The following is a 25,497-nucleotide window of genomic DNA, read 5'->3' as shown; positions in this document are numbered from 1 at the left end:
GGAAGACCTGGATTCCAACTTCTTCCATGAGTTTCTACACCCTTTATATGCACAACGTTCAGTCCCGAAATAAATCAGAATTTTACTCCCAAACAGCTAGAGATAAGCACTGAAAAATTACTTATCTAGATAATGGATTTCAATTCTTTTATGAATGCTTAATTCAAATGAACACACAACACAGGAATGAAATTAAAAGATTTAAAGGAAATAATGCAGGTGGAGAATAAAAAGGAAGCTTTGTTCTTGCATCAGAATGTATTAGATCTTGCAATTTGCATATACAAATAATTCAGCCACATTCACCGGCATTAAAAACACAGCAAGATCAAATTAGAAACGTAAGAAAAGAAAATAATAAGAGCTGAAACTGTATAATACATACATACATATATATATTATAAAGATTTGACAAATTAAATACATTTTGGTTATACAGAAAAGTTCCAGTAACTTTACATGAAAAATGGGACAAGGGAAACGCAAACATTTCCAAAGTCTGAACACAGGGTGGTCAGGCTCATTTTAAAAGTTTAAAAAATACATAAAAATAGCCTAAAAAACACAGCTAATTACAGTATGCATTCTTCATTAAGGCCCAAGTCAGCCAAGCACTTTTAATGGGTTGCTTTGGGAACAGGGAATCCACAGCATTCCATGGATTGTGGGGTGAGGATGTTGGGAAGCGAACGCTTCAATGCTGAGCTGAGCTGGGACCTTCTGAACACATGAACAGTCCAAGTCACACAGTGACCAAAACCACAGACAGATCAGAAGGACACTTCCAATCCAACTATTTGGCCTTTTAAAGGAATTCCATGCAACAGACGGAGATTCAAAGGAAAATTCCAATCCACCAAGGCACTCCCCAGAGCTCCAGCCACTGAGCACACCCAACGACTGCCAAGGGAGCTCTTCAAATTCCGCAAAACCTTGATGGAGCTACAGTTGTGAACTCTGAATTGTATTTCGGGCATTTCTCTTTCCTCCTCGATATCTCAATCTGGTTATCAACTAAAACTTAAGTACCCACCAAGGATTTTGTGTTCCAGCTGAACTCCATCCTACTCCTGGTTGTGAGGAGGCCTTTAGAGAACCCCGTGGGCAGCTGGAGTTGTGCTGCAGCTCCTGGGGGGCTGTGGGAGCCCCACACCCTCACACCCCAGCCCTGCTGCACTGAGATTGACCTCACGGACAACACAACCTGAGGTTTTACCTCAGGGACCCCAGAATCTGCCCAACACACAAATTATTATTGTTCAGATGCTGACTAAATGGTCAGAAAGATACTGACATCAGGATTGTAACATGGGAATTCCTTCATCTTCCAACCTTTCCGAGTCTCCCTGCACTGAGACTGACTTCAGGAGACAACCCCAGCTTTTACCACAGGGACCCACAAATCTGCCCAATAGACAAATTATTATTACTATTAGTATTATTATTATTATTCAAATGCCCCCAAATGGCTGGAAAGATCCTGACATCAGGATCAGAAAACGGGAATTCTGCATTATTTTCCAACCTTTCGGAGTCTCCCTGCATTGAGATTGACCTCATGAGACAACTCAACCTCACTTTTTACCTCAGGGATCCACAAAATCTGCCCAACAGACAAATTATTATTATTAGTAGTAGTAGTATTCAAATGTTGGCTACATGGTTGGAAAGATCCTGCAATCAGGATCAGAAAATGGGAAATCCTTTGCATTATTCTCCAACCTCTTGGAGTCTCCTTGCACTGAGACTGACTTCATGGACAACTCACCCCAAGTTTTTACCTCAAGGACCCAAAAATTGGACAAATTTTTATTCAAATGTGGGCTAAATGGTCAGAAAGATCCTGACATCAGGATGAGAAAATGGGAATTCTTTTGCATTATTCTTCAACCTCTAGGAGTCTCCCTGTGCTATAAATCAGACTGAACCCCCACTGTATCATTTCCAGGCTGAATTTATTCTGGCTCTTCTGATTTGGATGGAAGTTCAGGAACATGCTCCAATTTCACTACCCAGCCCTGTTGCTTGAGGGTTTCTTCTCATAGAGACTCATGAGCGAGCTTTAGTCTTTAAACAATCTCGTTTTTCAAGTGCATAATTTACTGTACAAATAAATACAGGAGTGCAGCGATGGGAAGACAAGAACAGCCAATGACACTGTGGGAATTGGGTGCTCAGGAATTCCCACCCCAAACCTTTTCCAGCCAGGATGGAATGGAAGGAGACCTGGGAACACCTTCCTGTCCCTTTGCGTTGCTCCAAGGTGCAGTGAGATTATATTGGAATGGGATAAAATAGTGCAAGAACAGCAGGGAAAAGCTCAGTTTAAGCTGCTTGTTTTAAATAAGCTGCTTTGATGTTGCGTGGCCAAAGCCCGGCTGGACGAGACAGAACTGCTGCATATTCGCTATGTAATTAATTACAGATTCATCCCTTTGTGCTCATTAAGTCAGAGATGCTTTTGGAAGAGTGGGAAAGATAAACTTGGTAATTAATTATTCAACATTTGGGTGTCCTGTGATTTTGGGGATTTTCCAGCCCCTGGTCAGAGCTGTAATAAAATCTTTTATATTTTCTGTCACCAATTCTATCCTCAGTAGTACTTTCAGTAAAAATATATCTCTGTACACAACCCCAAAACCCTTATGGAAAGTCCTTTTCTGATAACAGTTCTGGGAGGGTAAGAACCTGGAGGAACTTTTGCTACAATACTCAATGTTTCTTGGCATTAAACTGTTCATAAAATGGTTTTTCCAATTTTTACCTCTTCATTATCCTGCTGAGTCAAATCAAGAATAAGAGTTCATCTCTTATTCCAAAGAAGTGGGAAATTAAGCAGGTGCTTATAGAGAAGAGAAGCTTTAAATTCAATTTCTGGCCTTTCATTCAAGTAGACAAGTTCAGGCGCTGCAAAATATACTTTTCAAATATGCAAAATATTCTAAAAATCACATTATTGCCTTTTTAAGTCAATTTAAACAATATTTGGGAAAAAAAATCCCCAAATTATCAGGGCTTTGAAATTCCTGTTAATTCAAATCTGTATTTCTACTGATTTTATCCTATGGACAGTAAGACTCAGAATCCAACAAAAGCTGGAGGCTCTTTAAAACAGCCTGGAAAAATAAATACCTATTTTCCTGGTGAACAGAACATATTTAAACATGTGAACCAAAATTCAGCGTTTTTAGGATGAACTGTAAATCACCTGTCAAAAAAATCAAGAACTGGGAGATAACATTGTTCATAAATATTTATGAGCAGAGAAATTCAAAGGAAAAAAAAAAAACCCAAGAATTAATTTTTTGTTATTTAGAATAAAGATTTCTATCCCATCTTACAATGCTATACAGTATAGGAACATTATACTTTGCTTTAGAAGATATTTATATTTAAGAAACAACTTTATACAGCAAATGCAACTTTTAGAGCCAGCACAACGTTGTATTTACAGTTCAGTCAACAATCCAAGTGACACGGAATAAATTAACATAATATACAACTATTTATACAGACAAATTAAAAAATAAGGCAGAATTCTCATTTGAAATTAGCATAATCTGAAAAGATGTCGATGAAATCTTGTACCACTCTGTAGCAGAATTCATACTGTTCCTGGAAAACAAGGAAAAGAGATCAAAATGTGTTTTAGGTTACACTTAAGAAAATCTGAATTCTGCAAATCCCAGTGATAAATTTAATATGTTCTAACTGGGACCAGTAGCTGAGGAGTGATCTCTTCTGATTTCTGTTTAGTATTTTAAATAAAAACAGTGGTTCTGTTTCTTTGGTCAGACACAGGCTGATGGTTGCTCTTCGGTTCAAATGATTTCTTGAGCTTTTTCAGAGATGATTCTTAAACTGAATCAGTTCTTAGGGCTAGCTTTTGATTTAAATCCAGCTGCTCACAGCAGAAACTCCTGAGCACCCCCCAGGGATAGTCATGGAATTATAAAATCCCAGGATAGCTGGGTCGGAAAGGACCTTAAATCCCACCCAGTGCCACCCCTGCCATGGCAGGGACACCTCCCACTGTCCCAGGCTGCTCCAAGCCCCAATGTCCAACCTGGCCTTGGGCACTGCCAGGGATCCAGGGGCAGCCACAGCAAATCTGCGAATTCCATCCCAGCTCCTCCTCACTCTCCCAGGGAACAATTCCTGCCCAATGTCCCACCTAGTCCTGCCCTCTGGCAGTGGGCAGCCATCCATCCCTGTCTCAGCCTGACCATGGATAATCCAATTCCATTTCTTCATCCCCTTTCTCCCAATCCATGGGATGGAAAAACCATCTCCCTGGAAAAAGAGTTTGAAGTAATTATTTCTAAAGAGGTTTCAGATTGCTGAATGGAAGCTAGTATGAAAATAAAAAATATTTTCATATATTTTCAAGTTAAGAAAAGTCTCAAAAAACTTTTTTTATGCTTACTCACTAGGGAAAAACATCTGGACTAAGCTTGAAATAGTTGTAGATGACTTGAAGGAAAACTTGTAAGATTTTAAACAAGTCAGAGACATTTCCAAGGATTTCCACATCCCTGGGTCTGTCCAAGGCCAGGCTGGACCCCTGGGACAGTGAAAGGTGTCCCTGCCCATGGCAGGGGTGAGAATGGGAAAAACTTTAAGGTCCCTTCCAACCCAAACCATTCCATTACTCCAATTTATGCCCAGACATTTTAAAGTAAGAAAGAACAACTGATAAATAGCTTGAAAACCATTTACTTAATACATTTTATCACCTGCAACACACAAAGTATGTTTAGTTTAACTGCCTCAAGTTCCTAAAAGACAGAATATTTAACCAAGTTGTATTTTTAGACATGCTCTAAAAACCTCTGTAAAACCTTGATTATGCCTTGTACATACACATCCACCTTGCATCACTTATGCCAACCTGCACAAAACCCCTTTATCCTCCTCTCCCAAGAATATTTACACCCTTCCAAAGCCCTGGTGAATCCCATACCAGTGTTTGCACCATGTGTGGCCTCTGCAGCCTCAAGCTCTTCACAGCTTGGAACACGTCCAGGAGCCCCTCAGCCTTGACCCGCTCCAGGATGTTGCTCAGGGCTATGAAGGTTCCCGTTCTCCCCGCTCCAGCACTGCAATGAAACACCTTTGTTTGGCATGAACTGGCATGAAAATGGGCACAGAGGAATGACAGGGGCACGGAAGTGATGCCTTAAGCTTCAGGTTCTGTGCTGCCCAGGGATGCAGTTCTGAGCTCACATTCAGTGTCACTCAGCTCTCTTCACAGAGTGGGTAGACAAAACAAATCCTTTTTCTGCTGCACACCAAGGACAATTTTCAGGCCCAAAAGCACAAACAAGGGTGGCTGAAGGGAGGAACAAGAAGGATGGGAGCTCACAAGCTGCAGCTGTAACTGGACAATTAAACCCCAATATGCAAATGGACCAAAAATTATAAAAGTGTGAGACCTCATGATGGGTCAGTCATTTTGTGTAACTATTAGGGGTAGACCTTGGGTGTAGCCCTGGCCAGGCCCTGTCCTGCCCAAGGTGTATCCTGAAGGCCTTTCAATAAATCTCTAGGTTATTCTCTAGCTCTGTCCAATCTCTGTTCCAGGTCAGCCTTCCCAAGGCATCAGAAGAGCCAGGCTGAGGTGCAGAGGGGGCTCACCTGCAGTGCACAGTGATGGGGTGGTTCCCTGTCTGCTGCTGCTGCTTCTGCACAGCCGCAATGAGGTCGATCATGCCCTTCCCTTCGGCTGGAATCCCGATCTCCGGCCACCCGTGGAAGTGGAACTGCCTGACCAGCCTGCTCTGCTTCTCCTGGTTGCTCTGCCAGCAGGAAAACACAATCAGCCACTTGTTACTCCCAAGTGGGAACACAATTTCTGCCTGCAACATCTGCAGCAGCAATTCTGCGCTGCTGCAGAAGAGTGTTTGCAGCCTGGTCCGTAACATATTAAGGATCTTGGTGATCCTATTTCCAGTAATATTCCATGATTCTATCCTGGCAGGTCTGTTTCTATATCCCCCACCCACTGATAATTTATTTCCCCCTATAATTTTCCTTTGGTTTGCACAGCTGTTTCCTCTGGAAAGAACTTAGGATATACTGGAAGTGTCCAAGGCCAGGTTGGAAAAACCTGGGATAGTGGGAGGTGTCCCTGCCCATGGCAGGAGGTGGAGTGAGATGAATTTTAAGGTTCCTTCTAACCCAAACCAGTGTTGGGATTCTGTGAAAAATCTTGAATCAAATTTTCTTTGATATCTATGTGGGAGATGGCAGAAAAATCTAGGAATAACAGCAACAATAAAACAGTTAAAAAAACCCCAGACCCCAGCCCCCATTTTGTAACCACCTGTTTCACTGATAAGAATTTTCAGGGACTTCAAGCAAAATTATTTCATATAAACTTCCTCCCAGCTTTTGATTACCCACATTCAAGTTTAGACAGAAATCACAGAATTTAAGATACATAACCAAATTTGCAAATACCTTCTGATGGAAGAAAAAAAAAAAGACAAAAAACCGCTGGAATTTTCAAGAATTACCTGATTATATGTAACCAGGAAGTCCCTCACACTGATGGCATCCATCAGGCTGTCACTCTTGATTTCCACCGTGATCTCTCCGTGAGTCACAGAGCCCTCTGATGGCCAGTACTGGCAGCATTTTTCCTGCAGAATCCAGAGAATTGCAAACGTCCCTTGATTTTTTTCCCCCCACTTATCTACATTGTCATGAATCTCTGGTATAAGAAGTGACATCCAGCATAATAAGTGTGTTCTAAACGCTAAGAATACAGTGATAAAATGTTTCTTGAACAGAAACCATCATGATGAAAAGGGCTCAGGAGGCCCAGATAGCAAACACTGCTTTAAAACAGAGTAGAATAATAAATGGAATTCCTGAAAGCAAGGCAATGTTGTTAAAAACCTCCCAAAATTACCAATAAAAAGCTTTTCATAACACCCTTGTTGAACCCAGAATTTTCAAGCTGCAGCAGAGGACTCTTTAATGAATTACTGACATTAGTTCTCATATTTAAATCAAATAATGAACTAATCCTTATATTTAAATCAAACTAGGACAGGCTGAGAATGAGCAATGGGAGCTTTTACTGGGACAAATGGAATAAAAGCTTACACAAAAGTTTGTTCCCAAATCCCAAAACTCTGTCCCATGTCGGGCATCCCTTGATACCAACTGAGAGCTTTCAGAAATCACAACATTCTGCAGGTTTTTTTGCGTTTCCTGGCAATTCCAGGAAAAGCAGCAATGCTGCCCCATACCAAAGAGTGAAGCAAGTGCTCATTTTAGGAAAAACTAAAAAAAAAAAAAAAAAAAAAAAAAACAACAAAAAAAAAAAACAACAAAAAAAAAAAAAAAAAAAAAAAAAATAAATCTCAAATTGCTGTAATTTTTAGGCAAAAAAAAATAGTTTCTCCAGCAGCAATGCTTGCAAGTTTGTAGGCGGGAAGGGGAAGGTGGGGCTGTGGGGTAGGCACATACCTGCTCCCTCTCCTGCACCTCAGTGAGCATCACAATGGTGTGGCACTTCCACTCCCACACCATCCTCCAGAAATCCTCCACCGTGTGAGGCAGGGGGCCCTGGGTGGCAATGAAATAATCCTTCTGCCGATATCCCTGTGGGAAGAGAGCAGGAGCACTCAGGGCACAGGGACATCACGGCTTCAATGGGGGCTTCTCTCCCAGGGAACAGCCTCAAGGTGCACCAGGGAAGGTTGGAGTTGGGTATTAGGGGAAATTTCCCCACAGAAAGTGTTGTCAGTGCCCAGGGCAGTGATGAAGTCCCAACCCCTGGAGGGATTTAAAATGCATGTGGATGTGGCACTTGGGGACACGGGGCAGTGGTGGCCTTGGCAGTGCTGGGGGATGGTTGGACTCAATGGTCTGAGGGAACTTTTCCAACCTCAGCAAGCCTGTGATTCTAAAATCTCTCCCAAATGCACAATCCTCAGGTGAATTTTCCCAGTCATGGCTGAGGGGATGAGATTCTGCAGGACCAGATTTCATAAGATGATTTTCACAACAGCAGCCCCCAGCTTTTCTCTAGAATTAACTTCTTCCTCAAGTTTTGAGGCCCAGTTTTATTTCACAGAATCAATGAGGTTGGAAAAGACCTCTGAGATCATCGAGTCCAACCTGTGACCCAACACCAAGGGCCTCATCCAGCCCTTCCTTATTTCCATGCAGATGTGATCTACAGAGAATCCACAACTTTCAGTCACTAACGTGGTTTTAATAGTCAAGGACATGATTAATTCTTGTATTTCAACAAAAACAAGACACAATCCTCTGTTACTCAGCTTCCAACAGGAAGTTAGGAAGAAAGCCTGGAATTCATCCAGCTCTGCCCAAGTAAAGCCTGGCTTTGCCAAACACTGTGACAGATTTTCCCTGTGCTCAACACTGACTTCTCTGTTTCTCAGAAAAGCAAATATTTTCACCTGCTAACCTGACCCAGAGAATGGAATCACTGGCTGTCGGATGTGCAGCTGATTTGTTTGGGTGGAATTTAATAAAAGGTTTGGTTTATAAATCTAACAACAAGGTTTAAATTGCGCAACCATTCAAACTGAATTTAAAAACACCAGATAAGAAATGCATTTGAAAACTCCCATAAACAAAGCTCATGTTCTTTGCAAGCCAAGCTGATTGTGCCTCTTTAAAAACACCTAACAGCACCAGCAACATATCTGATTTGAAAAGGAAATGCATGAAAATGTTGTATACTTACATCTATGAAGGAAGCATTGATGTAGTCTGTGTACTCCTGTCCTCTTTTCATGGACAGAATCACCCTGTTAAAATCATCTGGGGGGAAAAAAAAAAGTCTGGGCTTAGTTTGGAATCCAGAAAAAAAAAAGTCTAGTCTGAATTTTGAGTCCAGTCTTAGTTTTGCCAACTGGAAAAACAAATCCCATCAAATCTTTTCTCTGAAATGTTCATTTCCAGGTGCAAACATTACAGTGCTGCTCAAATGGTGCAAGGAATCTCACAGAAAAGGGGTGGTTTAAAAGGTGAAACGGCTGAGTTATTTCATTCAAAATCCCCAATTGTAACAGATTTTAGGATGATTTAGTAAAACCCGATTCCCTGTATTTTTTACAGATGCCAGTTTGTAAGGGGAGTGTGTTCTGAGCTGAGCTGGATCACAGACCCAGTGAGTGCTCCCAGCCAGGGATTTACGGCACTTTTTCCGGAGATGAGAAGCTGGGCTCTTACAGGGGATGATCTGGATGACTCTTGCTTTCTTCATGTTGGCTGGAAGGTTGCCAGTTCTCATGTTCTCCTTCATGATCCTGACGTTGGTCAGCTTCTGCAGAAACCACACAGGAGGGTGAGCAGCCAGGGCAGGAGTGGGGGCACTTAGCACACCCTGCACTCCCAGGGCTCTGCAGTGACTTTATTGGCTAAAACTCACAGGGAGCCTGCAGCCACTCCATTGTCCTGGCTATAAAAATTAAGTCACAGAATCCCAGAGTGGTTTGTGTTGGAAGGGATCTGAAATCCCACCCAGTGCCACCCCTGCCATGGGCAGGGACACCTCCCACTGTCCCAGGCTGCTCCAACCTGGCCTTGGACACTTCCAGGGATGGAGCAGCCCCAGCTTCTCTGGGCACCCTGTGCCAGGGCCTCCCCACCCTCCCAGCCAAAAATTCCTTCCCAATATCCCATCTAATCTTCCTTCCCTCAATACTGTTGATTTCTGAACTTGTTGCCCTATCATCAAACTTATTTTTACATCATTTTCTTTACCCAGCTCCCAATTTCTAGTTAAATTAATCCTTTAAAACAAAGAGAGGACTCCAGTTCACACCCAGATGTCAATTAATACTTTAAAACTACATAGAAAATAAATATTTTACCATAAGGAAAATTATAAAAAAAAATCCAACTATTCCCTCAGGGAATTAAAGTAATTTTAACAATGATCACAGAGAGCTAGTGTGGTTCTCCTCATCTGGGTTTTCTCCATTGATAAGAAATGGGGTTTTTTGAGGTTTTTTCTCCTGACAGTCTGGACATTCAGGACCAGCCCTGTGAACTCCCTGCAGTTCTCCTTGCAGTCAGTCATCTCTGAGTTAACAATCCCACTGGGATGCAGATTAGGAGCACCTAATCCAATTTCCTCTTTCAGAATTATCTGATCTGGCAACCTGCAGCAGGACCCAGAGAATCACTCCCACTTTTCTTTTATAAACAAACAAAAAACATTCAGGGAAGGGCCACAGAACGACACAGCTCTGAATGAGGGAATTAGATCAGAATCTGAATTTAGGGAACAGGATGTTCAGCAAGGCCCCATTCACAACAACCACAAAATGAATCAACTTCTTTTTTATGAAACTTTAAGGTTACACATTTATCCTCTTGGTTTACACCTTGGAAATCCTATGGGAAAGATTTCCAGACTTACTTTAAATTCCTCTTCCAGCCCTATTTTGACCAGGTTTGGGGCTGCATTGTGGGAAGTCTGGAGGTGTTTTTCCAGGGATGACACATCCAGCTCCGTGTCACCGTAGAGGTAGTACTCGAGTAAGGCTTGGTAAATGAAGGAATATTGCATCTGCAAGGGACAGAGAGGAAGATGAAGGGAGGGAAATGAGGAATTCTGGGATTATTTAAAATTCATAGAATGGTTTGGGTTGGAAGGACTTTAAATCCCACCCAGTGCCACCCCTGCCATGGCATGGACACCTCCCACTGTCCCAGGCTGCTCCAAGCCCCAATGTCCAACCTGGCCTTGGGTACTGCCAGGGATCCAGGGGCAGCCACAGCTACTCTGGGAATTCCATCTCAGCTCCTCCCCACTCTCCCAGGGAAAAATTCCTTCCCAATATCCCACCTAGTCCTGTCCTCTGGCAGTTCAAAAACACTGCTCCTTGTCTTGTCACTGTTTGATGACAATCTCCTAATTATTAAAATATGATAATAATTAGAAATTATTACACTAAACCAGAGTTTTCCTGTTTTTCTCACGTCTCTCCTCATATTCTCTGACATTCCACTCTTGTGTGTGTGGCAAAACCAGGAAATGACTCCTAAAAGTGAAGTGTGTTACAGTGGTCTTCTCCCCCACCCCACATCCTTCACTGGGCTTTGTGCACTTTTCAATTAGAGAACCCCAGAATGATTTGGGCTGGAAGGGACCTTCAAACTCATCCTGTTCTACCCCCTGCCATGAGGTGGAAAATATATCCCACTAATCCCAGGTTGCTCCAAGCAACTTGGATCTTTTTCCAGTTGTCCAACATCACAGGACACACTGGGCTGCACAACAGAGTGGGAATACAGCAGAATTTCCTTCTCTGCCCAGGGAAAGTTGGGATTTGGGGTGATTTAGGTGCACTCACATCAGTCTGAACCATCTGGGGCCGCTGGTTGCGGATCCTGGAGACAAACTCAAACACGTCCACCTTCTGCTCGGCGTGCATCATGTCGATGATGGCGTCGATGACGATGAAGGTGCCCGTGCGCCCCACACCAGCGCTTGGGAGGGAACAAACACACAGAGATCTCCCTGGATCCACCCAAAGCTGCAGGAATTGCTGCAGCACTGAGCCTCGTGCTCAGGCTGCACTGAAATACTCACTGGGAGACCTTAAATCTCACGGAATTGTGGAATTGTTAAGGCTGGAAAAGCTGTCTCAGATCCTTGAGTCCAACAGTTGGCCCCCATGTCCCCAAGTGCCACATCCACAGGGCTTTTAAATCCCTCCAGGGATGGGGTTCCACATCTGTGGCCTGTCCTAATGTCACCCTTTCAGCAAGGAAATATTTCCAAATATTAAATCTAAACCTTGCCCTTTTTTACTTTAACAAGGACAGCAAAAAATAAGGGGTGTTTTTAGCATAAAAGCCCAGCTCTTCCCAGCTGATGCCATCAGAATTATATTTTAAAAGATACTTGAAAAAACAATCTCCTTGACCATCTCTAATAATTCAGGTTAAGACAAAACTTTAATTATTCTTTTAGTGATTTTTAGCTCCACATTTCACAACGTTGCCATCTCTAAACACTTTTGGGTTTTTATATCCTTAACAGCCACGAGAGGGAGCACGACCATTAGAAATGACAAAATTCCAGCGTCTTTCAGCTCTTCCTTCCAGAGGAAAAGGGCATGGCATCCTGTACTAGTCATGAGTGGCTCTCCTTTAGCCTCTGGGCAGTCTGCTTGGCTGCAATGGCCACAAACACCTCCGGGAACACGATAAAAACGTCTCCCCTCCCCTCACGGCCTCAAAAATACAAAGCAATTCTCAGCAAGGCAACGTTTAGGTTTTCAATAACACTAGGAAAGAAAAAGGATTGTATTTGTAGTACAATTATTTCATTTCCACACAGACTTTACCAGCAGGGAAAGCAAAGCCCACAAACTCCACTATTCCCAGAGGGCTGGAGGGATGATGGAGATTCCCTTCCCTCTCCCATCCATCCATCCATCCATCCATCCATCCATCCATCCATCCATGTTGGCCCTCTGGCACCACTGCGAATCCTCCTCGTGCCCTAATGTCTTAATTTCCCCCCTCCGCAGCTCTCACCTGGCCCTCACTGCTCATTCCTGGGAGGTTTCAGCCCAGCTCAGCTTCTTCACTTCCCTTTCCAGCCATGATCCCTTTTTACACATCCCTGTTCCCTCCCACACTTCCCTGATCAGATCAGCTCTGGATTCCATCCCTGCTAAAGCTGGTGACTTTCCCACCCTGGACATCCACCTCAGAAGCTCCCTGAATGTCTCCATCCTCAGTCTGCTTTGTAGCATCCCTCACTCAGCTATTCCTCCAAGTCCCTCTCTGAAAAAACTGTCACTGAAATTTTCCCACTGAAAAAATTCTATTTCTAAAAAAAACTGTTTCTGAAAACTTGTAGAATACAAGAACCAGTAGAAAATCCATTCCTCATTTTCACTCCTTGACTTCCAAATGCCAAATCAATGTTTTATTCACTTCCCAAACCTCACTGGAAAGGTTTTGGCCTGAGTGGCTGGGCCAGATTTTTCTACAGCTCCCTAAAAATGGATGGTTACTCACTGCTGATGGGCTTCCCTTTCCTCTTCCCAACAATTCAGTGGTGTCACATCCTGAACTCAGAGGGAAGTTCGGTGTCACCTCTGTCCTCCTTTATTTCTGACCCTGACACACAATGGCCTCGCTGTGCTCTGCTGGCCCTTCAGACTGAAATCTCCGCAGGTATTTAGGAAATTATTTTGGATTTTCCTTGTTTTTGTCTTTCCTTCTGCTGGTTAAACCAAGTACAGCATTTCCTGCTACTGCCAAATAAAGCTCAAGCCCAGAATGAGACTCCACACACAGCAAAGGGCTGTAAAAATATTCTCAATTGAGACAACTCAAATCTACTTTTCTCATCTAAATGGGGTTTTTTCTAGCCTTTCATTCATGACACCTGCGAGAGAAGGTGAATGCCAGCAAGACAAACACCCTCTTTTTCACTAGCACACATTTCCAGGGAATATTTCCAGCAAGAAAAAAGAGACAAATACAGGAATTGACAACTTTTTTTCTTTGAAAACAAGACCCAGACAGACAAAGCTGATCTTCTTTCCTTTTCAAGCTGCTCTGGTGTTCTTTTTATTCTAACCTTGCAATGATAATTGCTCTTGAAAAGCCACTTCTTGCTCAGTGTTGAGTTTACAGTTGCTATAGAGGTTGCAATTATTCTCTTCAAAGTGTTTGGGAGTTTGGTTTTAAATTCATTAAAGATTTTAGCACCAGCCCTTGACAGCAGGATGTGCCTGTGTGAGGGACCAACTTGGTTCTGGATTGGAATGAAGCACATTTTTTAAACGGCAGCATTTAAGTCTCTTGAATTCAAGTCTTTCTTCCAAACTTTTGAGGCATTTTGTGGCTCATTTCCATAAAAAAACTGCAATTTGACTGTGGGAGAAGTGGGGGATGAATTCCCAGAGCAGCACTGAGTGGCAAAGGCCACAGATTTCTATCACCAGTCTGTTTTTCTGACAAAGAACAGATTTATACCAAACAATGGGGATCCCTCATTTAAAAAAAAAAAAAAAAAAAAAAAAAAAAAAACAAAGAGCAGAAGAACAATTTCTGTTTGAGTATTAAACTGGCAGCAAAGACAGAACCTTGGAAATTGTTTTTACTCTGAGCTCTCAAAAACTCAGCAGATTATTACCCTTGAACAGAAATATGTGAGTAAATGTATCTGTAAATATAAATATGAACATAAAATATATATAAAATATACATTAAATCTTTAAAAATATATAAAAATATGTTTTTAAAAAATCTAAGTATATATAAATAACTCCAGGCCAAGCCACTAAGGATGGCCTGAGGAGCACATACATACCTACAGTGAACCACAATTGGTCCAGCATGGGCAGGATTCAAGGTTTTGACCTTTTTCAGGAATTTCAGCATGCCAATAGGTGTGAAAGGCACCCCAAAATCCGGCCAGCTGGTGAAGTGGAGCTGTGTGACCAGCCTTGGAGCTTTGCATCCCTCGTGGAGCTGCAGGAACATCCAGACTCTGAATCTGACATCTCATTATGCAAAGATTCATAAACAAACTGCCATGGTTATTTATGGCTTTATTCCTTGCCACACTCCCAGCCTGACTCAAGGATTTGGAGTTTACAGTGTGTGTAAAATACAAACACTAAGAAAAAATATCATTTATTATTAATTTTCAGTGGAATAATCCCAGGAGAGGAATGCAAAGAGCGAGACAGACTCTTCCAAATAGATGCAAATTCACTTATTTTTTTCATCTGTGTAACTTTTTTTCCCCAAAAGATCAAGTCCCTGCTCCTGTGCTGGACAGTCCCAAGGAGCACAAAAATCCAGAATCTCCCTCAACCCGTGAACTGCAGTGGAAATTCTGTGGGCAAATCCCACTTCCCTGCCTAGGAGAGGCACCACACCTTTCTCCACTCCTAAATTAACTACCTAAATTTCTCCCAAGCAAATATTTTGGATTTTTCCCAGCTTTCCCTAAGGACTGAAATGAAGCCCCCCAGGAGCAGCTGTGGCCTCACCGACTGCACGCAGAACTTGCGGATGGTGTAATCCACCAGCACGATGCAATCCTCCACCGACACACGGATACTCCCGTAGGTCCAGCAGCCCTGGTCGGGCCAGTACTGAAAACACTTCTCCTGCACAAAAAACCACAGGGAATTTTAAGACCAAGCACAGGGAATTTCAGAACCTAGCACAGGGAATTTCAGGACCTAACACAGGAAATTTGTTGCTTTTTATCTTCTTTCTGCCTGAATTGGGATTAAATGCTCGAGACAGTATTTCGTGTTTGGACTCAGATGTTTATTAATTCTTATCTATATTAGTCTCACAAACTGTGAGTTCTACAGCACTTCAAGTTAACAAAGTAAAACTGGAGCTGTATTTCTCTGTTTACAAGGCCTTTTAAGGATAAACTGTCCAATTAAGAAATGACACCTAGATTGTTTTTACTTTTAACCCAATAACCAACCACCTGTGGTCTACAATGTGGATTTTTCTACCCAATTACAAAACACCACCCAGACCCATGAAGAAGAAGGTGAAAAAGAAGGATTCAGCCTCCACCCTAAAACCTCCATCTTGCTTTATATACATTGCTATATTCTAGAACTTTAAACTCTGAGTTTACCCTGCGATATCACACACTTCTATTAAAACTTCACACCCACAATCCCAGTGCTGTCACTCAATTTTGGAAGCTTTTTCCACAGCCTCAGGTCAATGCAGTGTTTGCCTGGGGGTCAGTGCCTGTCAGCAGAGAAAGCCTGAAATTCTCAGTGCCCAGGGGTCCAACAGGAATTTTAGACCCAAACAGGGAATTTCATCACCCTGACTTGGCTTTCACTGCTGAGCACTCACAGTTGAAACCAGGGAAGGTGAGCTCAGCTGTGAGCGTGCAGAGCTCCTCATCTGGCACAGCTTCAGCACCCTGCTACTGCTTCTTAAACTGATGCAGAGAAGGTGAGAACAGCTTTGAATTGTTTTCTAACCTCCTCAGCCCCCACAGCTTTTGTTTCAGTTTGGCAGCTTTGTTACAGGGTGTCCAACTGTGGAAACTGCGAGATTTTCACTCTGTTTTCAAGGTTTAGCTGCAGTCAGTGAGAAATTCAAAGCAGCTCTCCTTTGGAGCCATCAGGAATATCCAGATTTAGCAATTCTGGCGGCTCACACTGGGAATTGGCCCGCATGGTCTGGCTTTGCTGTTTGAACTTCATCAAGCAGCAGTAAGAGTGCAGGAAAATCAAGTCCAGGTGGAAAACAAGGAATGCCCATCCACAGGGGAGGAGTGGGGGACAGGAAGGAACAGCAGCACCCTCACAACGAAGCAGCTTTAATTTCTCATGGTGTAGTCGACAAACTGTGTATTTTGAAACCTAACACTCAGGAAAATGAACAGTTTTTATCTTCATTCCTAATCAATCCCATCCACAAGTGCAGCTTTACACTGGGATAAAACCACAGGAGTTTTCCTTTGGCTCTAGGCTATGCAGGACACAAGTGGTCATCAGAATTTTCTCCTGGAGATCACCTGATATAAATGAGTATTTTAGATGTGAAAACTACATTTCCGAGCAGAAACTCAGCCGTGCTGACAGGGGCCAGGGCAGGAAGTGGTCAGAAAAGCACCTGGTCAGACCCTGAGCAGCCACGACTGCTTTTGGAGCACAGGGCACATCCCAGAGCAGAGTGAAAGCTCTTTACCTCTTTTCTTTCTTTCAGGTTGGTTAACATGACAATAATGGCTGATTTCTGCTCCCAGATCATCCTCCAGAAGTCATTGACTGTTTCCTGCTTGGGTCCTGCAGAGAGAACAAGGAAATGCTCAGGAGAGGGGAGGGAGCAGATCTCAGAGCAGTCCCACAGCCCTGCCCTGGGCAACCCTCCAGAGCTGCACAGCTTTGGAATAACCAGATTTGTATATTTAGCTATTAAATAACCTCCCCTCATGTTTTCTTTTACATAATCATGCACCCAAATCTACATTTTTATAAGGAATCTCCTCTCTTGAAATAACACTCATGGAATCCCAGAATGGTCTGAGTTGGAAAGGACTTTAAAGATCATTTACTTTCCACCCCCTGCCATGGCAGGGACACCTTCCACTGTCCCAGGTCGCTCCAAACCCTGTCCAACCTGGCCTTGGACATTCCAGGGATCCAGGGGCAGCCACAGCTGCTCTGGGCACCCTGTGCCAGGGCCTGCCCACCCTCACAGGGAACAATTCCCATCTAAACCCACTCTCCTTCAGCTTAAAGCCATTCCCTGTGTCCTGTCCCTCCATCCCTTGTCCCCAGTCCCTCTCCAGCTCTTCTGAAGCCCCTTTAGGCACTGGAATATTCTCTACCACACTAACTGTTAAATATTATTTATCTTTTAACTATGGCAAGAGCAACATTTGGAATTCCTATTTTGCAGCTCTTCCCCATGCCAAGGTCTAGGGTTCCCTGGGACCACAACAAACTTGGAAAGGATCATCAGGAGACACCAATTTTGAAGCAAAGAGGGTCAGGAGGGGGAAATGAGCCTCTGCTCAGAGCAGAATCTACAGGTCTAGAGAGGCAGTTGGTCACCTCACACATATTTCAAGTTCATCTCAACTGTAACCTCTGAATCCAGCCTCACACTTGACCACCACCTGCAGCTAAAAATAACCTTTCAAACACATCTATAATTAAATGTGCTCAGCCCTCAGCTACAGAGAAGAGAGAAATGAGAACGAGTTACCTTGTGCTGCTATAAATTTATTCTTTTCTTTATAACCCTGTGGAAACAAATGCCACAGAAGTTAAAAGGTGAAAAGGCCAACGTGTGCTAGCAGAGAATTACTTCTTAATTCCCAAAATTTGGCCAGTTGTGAGCAACTCTCAACTCACATCTATATATGATGCATTAATGTAGTCTGAAGGTGGGACTCCATCAATTTGGGTCAAAATCACTCTGGAATGATCATCTGAAAGGAAACAAGGACATTAGCAAGTTATTAAATCTGAAATTTCCTTGCACGCAGGAGGCCTGGAAAAGCACAGAGTTCCCAAACCACAGACGAGACATGAACACCATTTCTGACCAGTGAAATTGTTATTATTTGGGTATTTTCAGCACATGAACACTACCAGCAGCCTGCTCAGTGCCAAAATTAATTGTCTGGTTTAAAAGAAAAGTGAATGGCTTACATGGCAGGATGTTGGGATATCTGTTCTTCTCCCTGTTTTCTTCCTTATTTGCCATTTCAAACGTTCCCTGCACATATCCAGAGGTTAATGACTGGAAAAAAAATACAGGGTCAATGTGTTAGAAAACAAATAATTTTGACTGCACATGGCTTAGGGAAAAATTTGCATCCAACAGAACTAAATATATTTCTACTTGTTTCACCCCCAGTAATTCCTCTCCAACAGGCAACTACATTCTGGCAGATTTCACTGCAGACAACGAGTTCAGCAGTTGGGGAGAGGGAAGGGAATTTTTTTTCCCCTCAGAGATCACAGTTATTTAGCAAATTGTTAAACTCTGAGCTGCTGCCTGGAGCTGCCATCTGCTGCGGTGACTCAGAGCGCGACCCGGCCGTGCCAGCGCCGCGCTCCACAGCCACAGTGAGGGAACCCACAGGGACAGGAACAGGGCTGGGGCCTGACCCCTCGCTGCTGAGGACATCAAATATCCAACATCTCGCTCAGCTCTGCAGGTAAAGGCCCAACCCTGGGTGGAAAGGAGGAAGTAAAAATAATTTGTGGGGTTTTTTACGCGGCCTGAGTTGAGCTCTGTGAGGCATCAGCGAGAGCTGAGCGCAGGTAAATTTAGTCTGGCTTAAAAAAAGCCAAACACTCATGGAGGGCAATAAACTAAAGGAAAAAACAGAAGAAGCTGAAGATGAAAGCAAGGAGGTGCCCAAGGTGGAGCTGAGACGCTGCCACTGCAGATGGACCAAACCAGAACCGGATTTGGAGAAGTTCCTTTAAGTGGATTTCATAAAGTTCCTTTAACTGAACGCCAAAACCCCCAGTGCCAGATCCCACTGAGGTAAAATCCCAGCAGTTTGGGGAGGCACCAACATCTTCTCCCACTCTTGTGCCTCCCCTGCCCAGTTTGAGTCACACAGAGCAAGGAAAAATGTGGTCAGGGAGGGCAGAGCCGAGGCTGGCAGAGAGCAGGGCTGGAATTCCCCCACAACAGCAAAGGTTGTCAGGGTGACACAGAGGGAGAGGGGGGCACAGGCAGCACTGATCCTCCACCACACAGGAAACAGCACTGTGCACTTGTGGCTTTGGTCTGTTGGGGCTTTTATGGCACATAAAGCCGTGAATGGAAAAGAAAGGAGGTTTAAAAGAGGGTTGAGGAAGAAAGCTGCTGTCAGAAAACTGCTTAATTCCTGATGTGAATGAAGCTCATGGCTTTTCAGCAGCCCATTTTGCTAATTAAAGTACGTTTATGAAACACAAATCTAAGTTTTTGTGTCAAAAGGAAGAGTGGAAGGTGCCCCTGCCCATGAAAAGGGGTTGGAACTGGATGATCTTTAAGCTCCTTGCAGCCCAAACCATTCTGTGACTCTATGAAATAATTACCTTTTTAAACACAACTTCTTCAAACTTAGTCAGGCACCACTTTTTCAATTACCAGCCAGGGAAATTCTGAATTTTCATGTGAAAAACACATGAAAAGGAATTACCTTTGGCCAAATCACCTCTCCATGCCCTGCTCCTGACCTTGACATCTTCCCAGGAAGCTCCTTGTGCCCCAGAGTGGGTGGTTGAGCCCAGAGCAAGGGCAGAGCCCAGCTCCTGCTCCCACCCACTGGGGAGGATGTGATTCACCCGGGCTGCTCCTCAGCATATCCTCCCATCTCCCCAAATCACGAGGAGCTGACAGTCCTGCTGGCCCTGGGTCATCATCAGCTGCCACCACACTGACCTGCCCCTTCTGGGCAGCAACCTAAAATCCCACTGAAGCTTTGAGAGGCTCAACCCACCCAGGATCAGCAGATTTCCTCCTCTTTAGCACTAAATGAGCCAAATTTCCTCCTTTTTTCAGCACTAAACAAGCCAAATTTCCTCCTTTTTTAGCACTGAAAGAGCCACAAGGACGTCTTAATCCAGCCAGAATTAAAATTTCCAAAGACAATTCTTAGGGGGAAGCTTTTCAGTAATTAATCTGAAAACTGAGGCAATAATCCCAGACTGCCAGGGATGATCAACAGAGGTGGCAGCTTTACATAAAAGAAAATAATAATTAATTTTTTTTTTCCTTTTTTTTCCTGTGAAAAAAGAACACACTGTTCTAGCATCCAATGTTCACAAAGAAATCACATAACAAAAAAAGAAGGAGCCTCTGCTATTCTGGTGAGTGTCCAAGGGGTGCAATGAACCTCTTAAGGGTCATTCAGGCTATAAGGACAAAATCAAAGGTGCTGGAGAACACCATTAGGAACACAAACCTAAGAGAATTGTCCTCAAAGTCAGGAACTGTCCTCAGAACTCTTTTCTGCCTGCTGGGTGTCTTCATCTTTTAGCATCTGCTTTATTTTTACCAAAAAAATCACTCGGGGCCAAACTTCTCAGGTTGGTGCATGTGCCTGGGCAGTGCCAGCTCCATTTTCAGCCCAAATTTGTTCCTAATTCCCACTGGAGCTCCTGGATCTGCATTCCCAGGGATACCTGGCCCCTAACATGTGGGATCAGGCCGTGTGGAGTGGGCAGAGATCCCTGGAGCATCTCCAGGGCAGGGCTGAGGCGCAGAACCAGAGAATCCTGGAATGGGTTGGGTTGGAAAGATCTTTTAAAGCTCATCCAGTCCCACCTTTCCATGGGCAGAGACACCTTCCAGTATCCCAGGGTGCTCCAAGCCATGTCCAGCATGGCCTTGGACCCTCCCAGCCCTCTCAGGCTGGAGCAGACACAGCTCATCCAGCCACAGAGGAAAAAAAACACATTGAGAATCAACCCCATCCCTGCTCATATTTGGGGATTAGATCCCAAGTTTTTGTCTGTGGACAGAATCCCACATGCTCAGAGCATGGGGCAGAAAATTACCAAAGCAAAGAGGGGTTTAAAAATTAGAACAGAAAGTTTGTTTCACTCTGAACTTCAGAGGAAATTAATCGGGAGAGTCAAAATTCACCAGCGCACACCTCAGCAAGCTGGTTCTCGCTTTCATTTTGTCAGCTTTGATAAGGATTTCCACAACGCTCCCTGTCTGATAAGGCAAAATTCTGTGCTTTAAATTTATCATCAAGCAAAGCGCAGCTCTAAATATGCTCCCAATTAAGAAGGTAACTTGACAGCCAGCCTAATCAACACGTGCATTGGCTCTCACTAATCCAGGCCTGACATTTCACCTCCTGCTCTGCTTCTGCTGTGGAGGGAAGTGAAAAAAGTCATCAAAAGTCTGGAAAAAATCTCAAATGCAGGCTCCTGGTGCTGTTTTTCCTCATGAATCCTGCAGGAGCTCAGCACAGACTGCAGGTACTCCATGCCCACAGCCACACTCAGGGTCTGGGCACAAAACCCTGCCCAAGGCCAGGCTCAATAGGAAAACTCTGAAAGCTAAGAAACCTCACAGACACTCTGTGCTAGAGCACAGGAAATGCAAAGAGGGGAGTGCTGGGATGGCAACTAAGAGCTAAAAGTTGAATTATCAGGAAAAAAAAAAAAAAAAGAAGCCAAACCCCAGCAGGGCAATATTAAGGCCACACTGTGTTCTCTCCTCTGACTACTTCCCTCAGAGGTGAAACACCCAAATCCCCACAAACCTCTCCACCACCATTGAGAAAATCAATTCTAAAGAGATTCAGATTCAAAGTTCCTCTCCTCCAGCTTCAGCCAAACACTAAAGGCCTTCTTTAAATGTTAAACAGTTCATATAATACCGATTTAGCACCACAAATCAGTAAAAATTCCAGGTTTTACCAGATGAAGGGTCCCCACACGTGACAGAACCCACAGGAACAGCACCAATCATGCACCAAACACAAGAATTATTAACACTTGCAGGCATTTTGGTTTTCACCTATCCATTTCACCTATCCATGTGTAAATACTTACATTAAACTCCTCCCTGAAGAGCTTCCCCTCGTCTGCCGAGCGTATCCGGATTTCCTCCTCCAGGTGTTCCACTGGAATAGGGAAATACTTCTTGGGGCCCGAGGGAGACCTGCTGAGCAGCATGACCCGTTGCTGTTCTGTCAGGACAAGAGCAAAATACATTAAAGGCATGGCTAGAGCCAAAGATTTCCAACTACAAATTAACCTTGAGGCTGAAAGATGCCAAAACAAACTTCTACCACAACGCTCTGAGGAGAAAAAGGTGATTTAAAGGAAATTAAAGCACCGAATCATAGGCCAAGGGGTTGCTTTGAGAACATAATGATACCAAGAAGAACCACTACTGGTGAAATCAATGATTTCTCCATTTAATGGTTTCTCTATTTAATGATTTCTCTGCTGGATTAAAAAGTGACCAAATTTTATTCAGAAAAGGAGAAGGTTCTTTCTGCCGATAGGCAAGGACACCTTTTGGCACCTATCATCAAGGAGACACTGCAAGATTGTTTCATTTTGAGGGAAAATAATGATGATGATAATAATAATAATTATGAATTTATCTTTAACTTGACAGCCAACAGAAACTGTGCCCCAAGAGGAGCTGCTGCCCCTGAGCACAGGAACACCCCAGCAGGAAGTCAACAGGCATTTTTAGGGTTTTGACTTTCCCTCTGACTGCCACCCTCTTCAACTCGCTCATCACACACGGCCAAGCGGGACTGACACGAACCACGGAGGGATTATTTTATCTTTAACTTCATCATTTTGCTCTGGGTTGTGGTTAAAACAACTTACCCAGCCCTCCTAGGTTTGAGCTGGGCTCCGCAGAGGAGCCAGCCTGGGGCTCCCCACGGGCAGAAACAAACCCAGCAGAACTCCAACCAGTGGGGAACATTTTAAACTCCTCAAGAGTGTTTTATTTCAGTGCCTCTGGCTTCAAACTGCCCCATCTCAACCCCCTGCTTCACGTTCAGAAGCCACCCAGTGCCTTCACAAAGCATTAAGGACATTTTTCTCTGTTTTAAAAAGAAATACTGCAATTCCTTCTCTAAATACAAGGATCACCGTGTCACAAACCTGGATCTCAGTTGGCATCCTGGTAAAACATCTCCCAAGAGCCCAGGAAAGTTTAACACAGAAACATTCGCTGCATCACAACTTAAAGTGAAACCTACTTCAAGCCAGCAACTGAAAGTTAAGATTTTCTATAGATTGCTTGAGTATGAATTTCTAAATATGGATTTTTGTTCCAAGGCCAGCTTGGATGGGACAACCAAGTGCTGGAAGATGTCCCTGCACATGGCATGAGGGGTGGAATTGGATGAGTTTAAGGTCCCTTCCAACTCCAACCATTTGTGACTGTATTTTTTCAAATTATTCTGTCTTTAATACCAAGCCCATCACTTATATCAGAAATAAAAGCGAACTTTGAGTAACCATGAGTAAAAGAGCAAGATACACACAAATAAAAACGAGAGTTTTGAAAGCAAACCCCTCCATACCTTGTTCCTCCAAGATCCCATTTGGCATCTTTTTGTCGCCGGAGTTCACCACAGCTTTCCTGTGTCTCCTGAACCTGGAACAGAGAAATCACGTTCACCTGGCAATTCTGGCACGAGGAAAGCAGCATTTTCCCCCTCAGCTCTTTTTGTTTTACAAACCAAGTAATTCTGGAGAAGCTCTTTCTGTTCATGCTGGCAGAGAGAGCAGGGCAGGCACAGCCCTGTCGGCGCCTTAGGCTCTGCCTCCCTCCTGCTTCCGTGGGAGGGCACAAGGGATGGGGCCGAGCCCAAAAAACACCCACCTGAAAAAATACCCCACCAGCACCACGAAAATGATCACCACCAGCACCAGGATCAGCAGGGAAGTCAGCAGCTCCTTGCGCAAGGTGTTCTCCTCGGTGGAGTCTGGGGATGGGACAAGAGATGTGGAATATTAGACAGGGATTGCCTCATCTGGCACAAAAACTGTGCTTTAGGCACCAAACATTCTGTCCAATTGTCTGCCTCTGCTTGCTAAAAGCAGTTAATTACCTGACACAGGCAAAGCTCAAATTGAAAGTTAATTTTTTAAAAATTTTTTTCTCCCTCCTCAAAAACACAACCAAACCACTGCTACTGAGAAAAATCAAGGATATTTTTTAATTTACCATTATCAGAGGAAGTTAAACAGCTATAAGGTACCAAGCTGAATTTGAAGCCCACTAAAAGGTTTGCTGCAGTGCCCTTAAGCACATCAGTTGCTTCTCAACCACCCAAAAACACCACCTTTCAGATTTTATTCATTGAAATTCTATTTATAAACATAGAAACAAGCAGGAATAATGACATTTTCCTCAGAATGGAGATTAAAGAACATCTTTGTTATATCTGGTACAAACTCTTGAGTCTCACCCTTCTGCTCACAGTGTTTTTATGGATGTGTCTCTTTACCTTTCGCTTTCATTATGCTTCTGTAACCTTTTTAGTTCTACTGAATAATTCAACACAGAACAGATTAAAATCATTAAAAACGCAATATGTTTCATTGAAGGAAGCCAAACTCCCAGTCTGAACCTCTAGCAAGCAAAACACAACCCTACAACCACTCTTCCAAAATTAAGGCAATTTCTGTTGCTGCTGGCATTTTGCATTTTTTTTTTCCCTTTTAAACTACATTTACACACTTTTAATAGGATTTTTAACATTCCTACAGTGGTCCTTGAGAGCTGGCAGATGGAAGGGTTGGATGGGAGATTGGGAAGGAATTCCTGGCTGTGAGGGTGGGGAGGAGCTGGGATGGAATTCCCAGAGAAGCTGTGGCTGCCCCTGGATCCCTGGAAGTGTCCATGGCCAGGCTGGAGCACCCTGGGGCAGTGGAAGGTGTCCCTGCCATGGCAGGGGGTGGCACTGAGAAATCTTTAAGTTCCCTTCCAAACCAAATAATTCTGGGATTCAATAAAATGTTTCATTGAAAAACTTCCCAGCTTCCAATGGAGCTGAAATCCAAGATGGGACCAGATGGGAAGAGTCTCTCCATCAAATAAAAAAGGATCAACTTTCAAAGAAGAGGGTTTAGGATAAGATATGAAAATATATTCTGATGAATGTGATAGACATTATTTAAATTAGGGTTATAAATTAGTATTATTTAAATATTCCAAATGGGCTAATGAACTCATAAATTAATCTAACAAAATATGTTCAACTCCAATGCAATGGTTTGGGCTTAACTGTGTTTTTCCAAAAATTCCAAGCTTAAGGGAGATAAAATCAGGACTGTTTGGTCTGGAGAGGAGAAGGCTCTGGGGACACCTCAGAGCCCCTGCCAGGGCCTAAAGGGGCCCCAGGAGAACTGGGGGAGGGACTGGGGACAAGGGATGGAGGGACAGGACACTGGGAATGACTTCCCACTGCCAGAGGGCAGGACTGGATGGGATATTGGGCAGGAATTCTTGGCTGGGAGGGTGGTGAAG

The 25,497-nt window shown here is 43.6% G+C and overlaps 1 protein-coding gene across 3 annotated transcripts in view; it reads right to left on the bottom strand.

The window, feature by feature from the left end:
• Nucleotides 1–421: 421 nt before the first annotated feature.
• PTPRE (protein tyrosine phosphatase receptor type E) overlaps nt 422–25,497 on the bottom strand; it is an 80,678-nt gene continuing 55,602 nt past the window's right edge. Inside the window, exons 2-20 of one of the 3 annotated variants that reach the window (XR_014590628.1) lie at nt 23,848–23,950; nt 23,546–23,619; nt 22,044–22,180; nt 18,180–18,270; nt 17,880–17,956; nt 17,731–17,767; nt 16,708–16,805; nt 15,021–15,140; nt 14,333–14,493; nt 11,349–11,484; nt 10,412–10,561; nt 9,217–9,310; nt 8,729–8,805; nt 7,480–7,614; nt 6,519–6,644; nt 5,638–5,798; nt 4,964–5,099; nt 1,892–3,615; nt 422–1,722 (exon numbers count right to left, since the gene is read on the bottom strand). Coding sequence is in view for 2 of the 3 variants with exons in the window: in XM_083866537.1 (XP_083722663.1) it covers nt 3,541–3,615; nt 4,964–5,099; nt 5,638–5,798; nt 6,519–6,644; nt 7,480–7,614; nt 8,729–8,805; nt 9,217–9,310; nt 10,412–10,561; nt 11,349–11,484; nt 14,333–14,493; nt 15,021–15,140; nt 16,708–16,805; nt 17,731–17,767; nt 17,880–17,956; nt 18,180–18,270; nt 22,044–22,180; nt 23,546–23,619; nt 23,848–23,950 (1,988 nt within the window). In the remaining variant the exon portion in view is untranslated. Of the gene's footprint in view, nt 3,616–4,963; nt 5,100–5,637; nt 5,799–6,518; nt 6,645–7,479; nt 7,615–8,728; nt 8,806–9,216; nt 9,311–10,411; nt 10,562–11,348; nt 11,485–14,332; nt 14,494–15,020; nt 15,141–16,707; nt 16,806–17,730; nt 17,768–17,879; nt 17,957–18,179; nt 18,271–22,043; nt 22,181–23,545; nt 23,620–23,704; nt 23,770–23,847; nt 23,951–25,497 lie in introns of those variants that run through there. The other 2 variants (XM_083866537.1, XM_083866538.1) reach the window with 2 other exon arrangements.

This window comes from Zosterops lateralis, assembly GCF_965231275.1.
Source record: "Zosterops lateralis genome assembly, chromosome: 8".
Taxonomy (NCBI): Eukaryota; Metazoa; Chordata; class Aves; order Passeriformes; family Zosteropidae; genus Zosterops; species Zosterops lateralis.
This window is presented reverse-complemented; position numbering and strand designations above follow the sequence as displayed.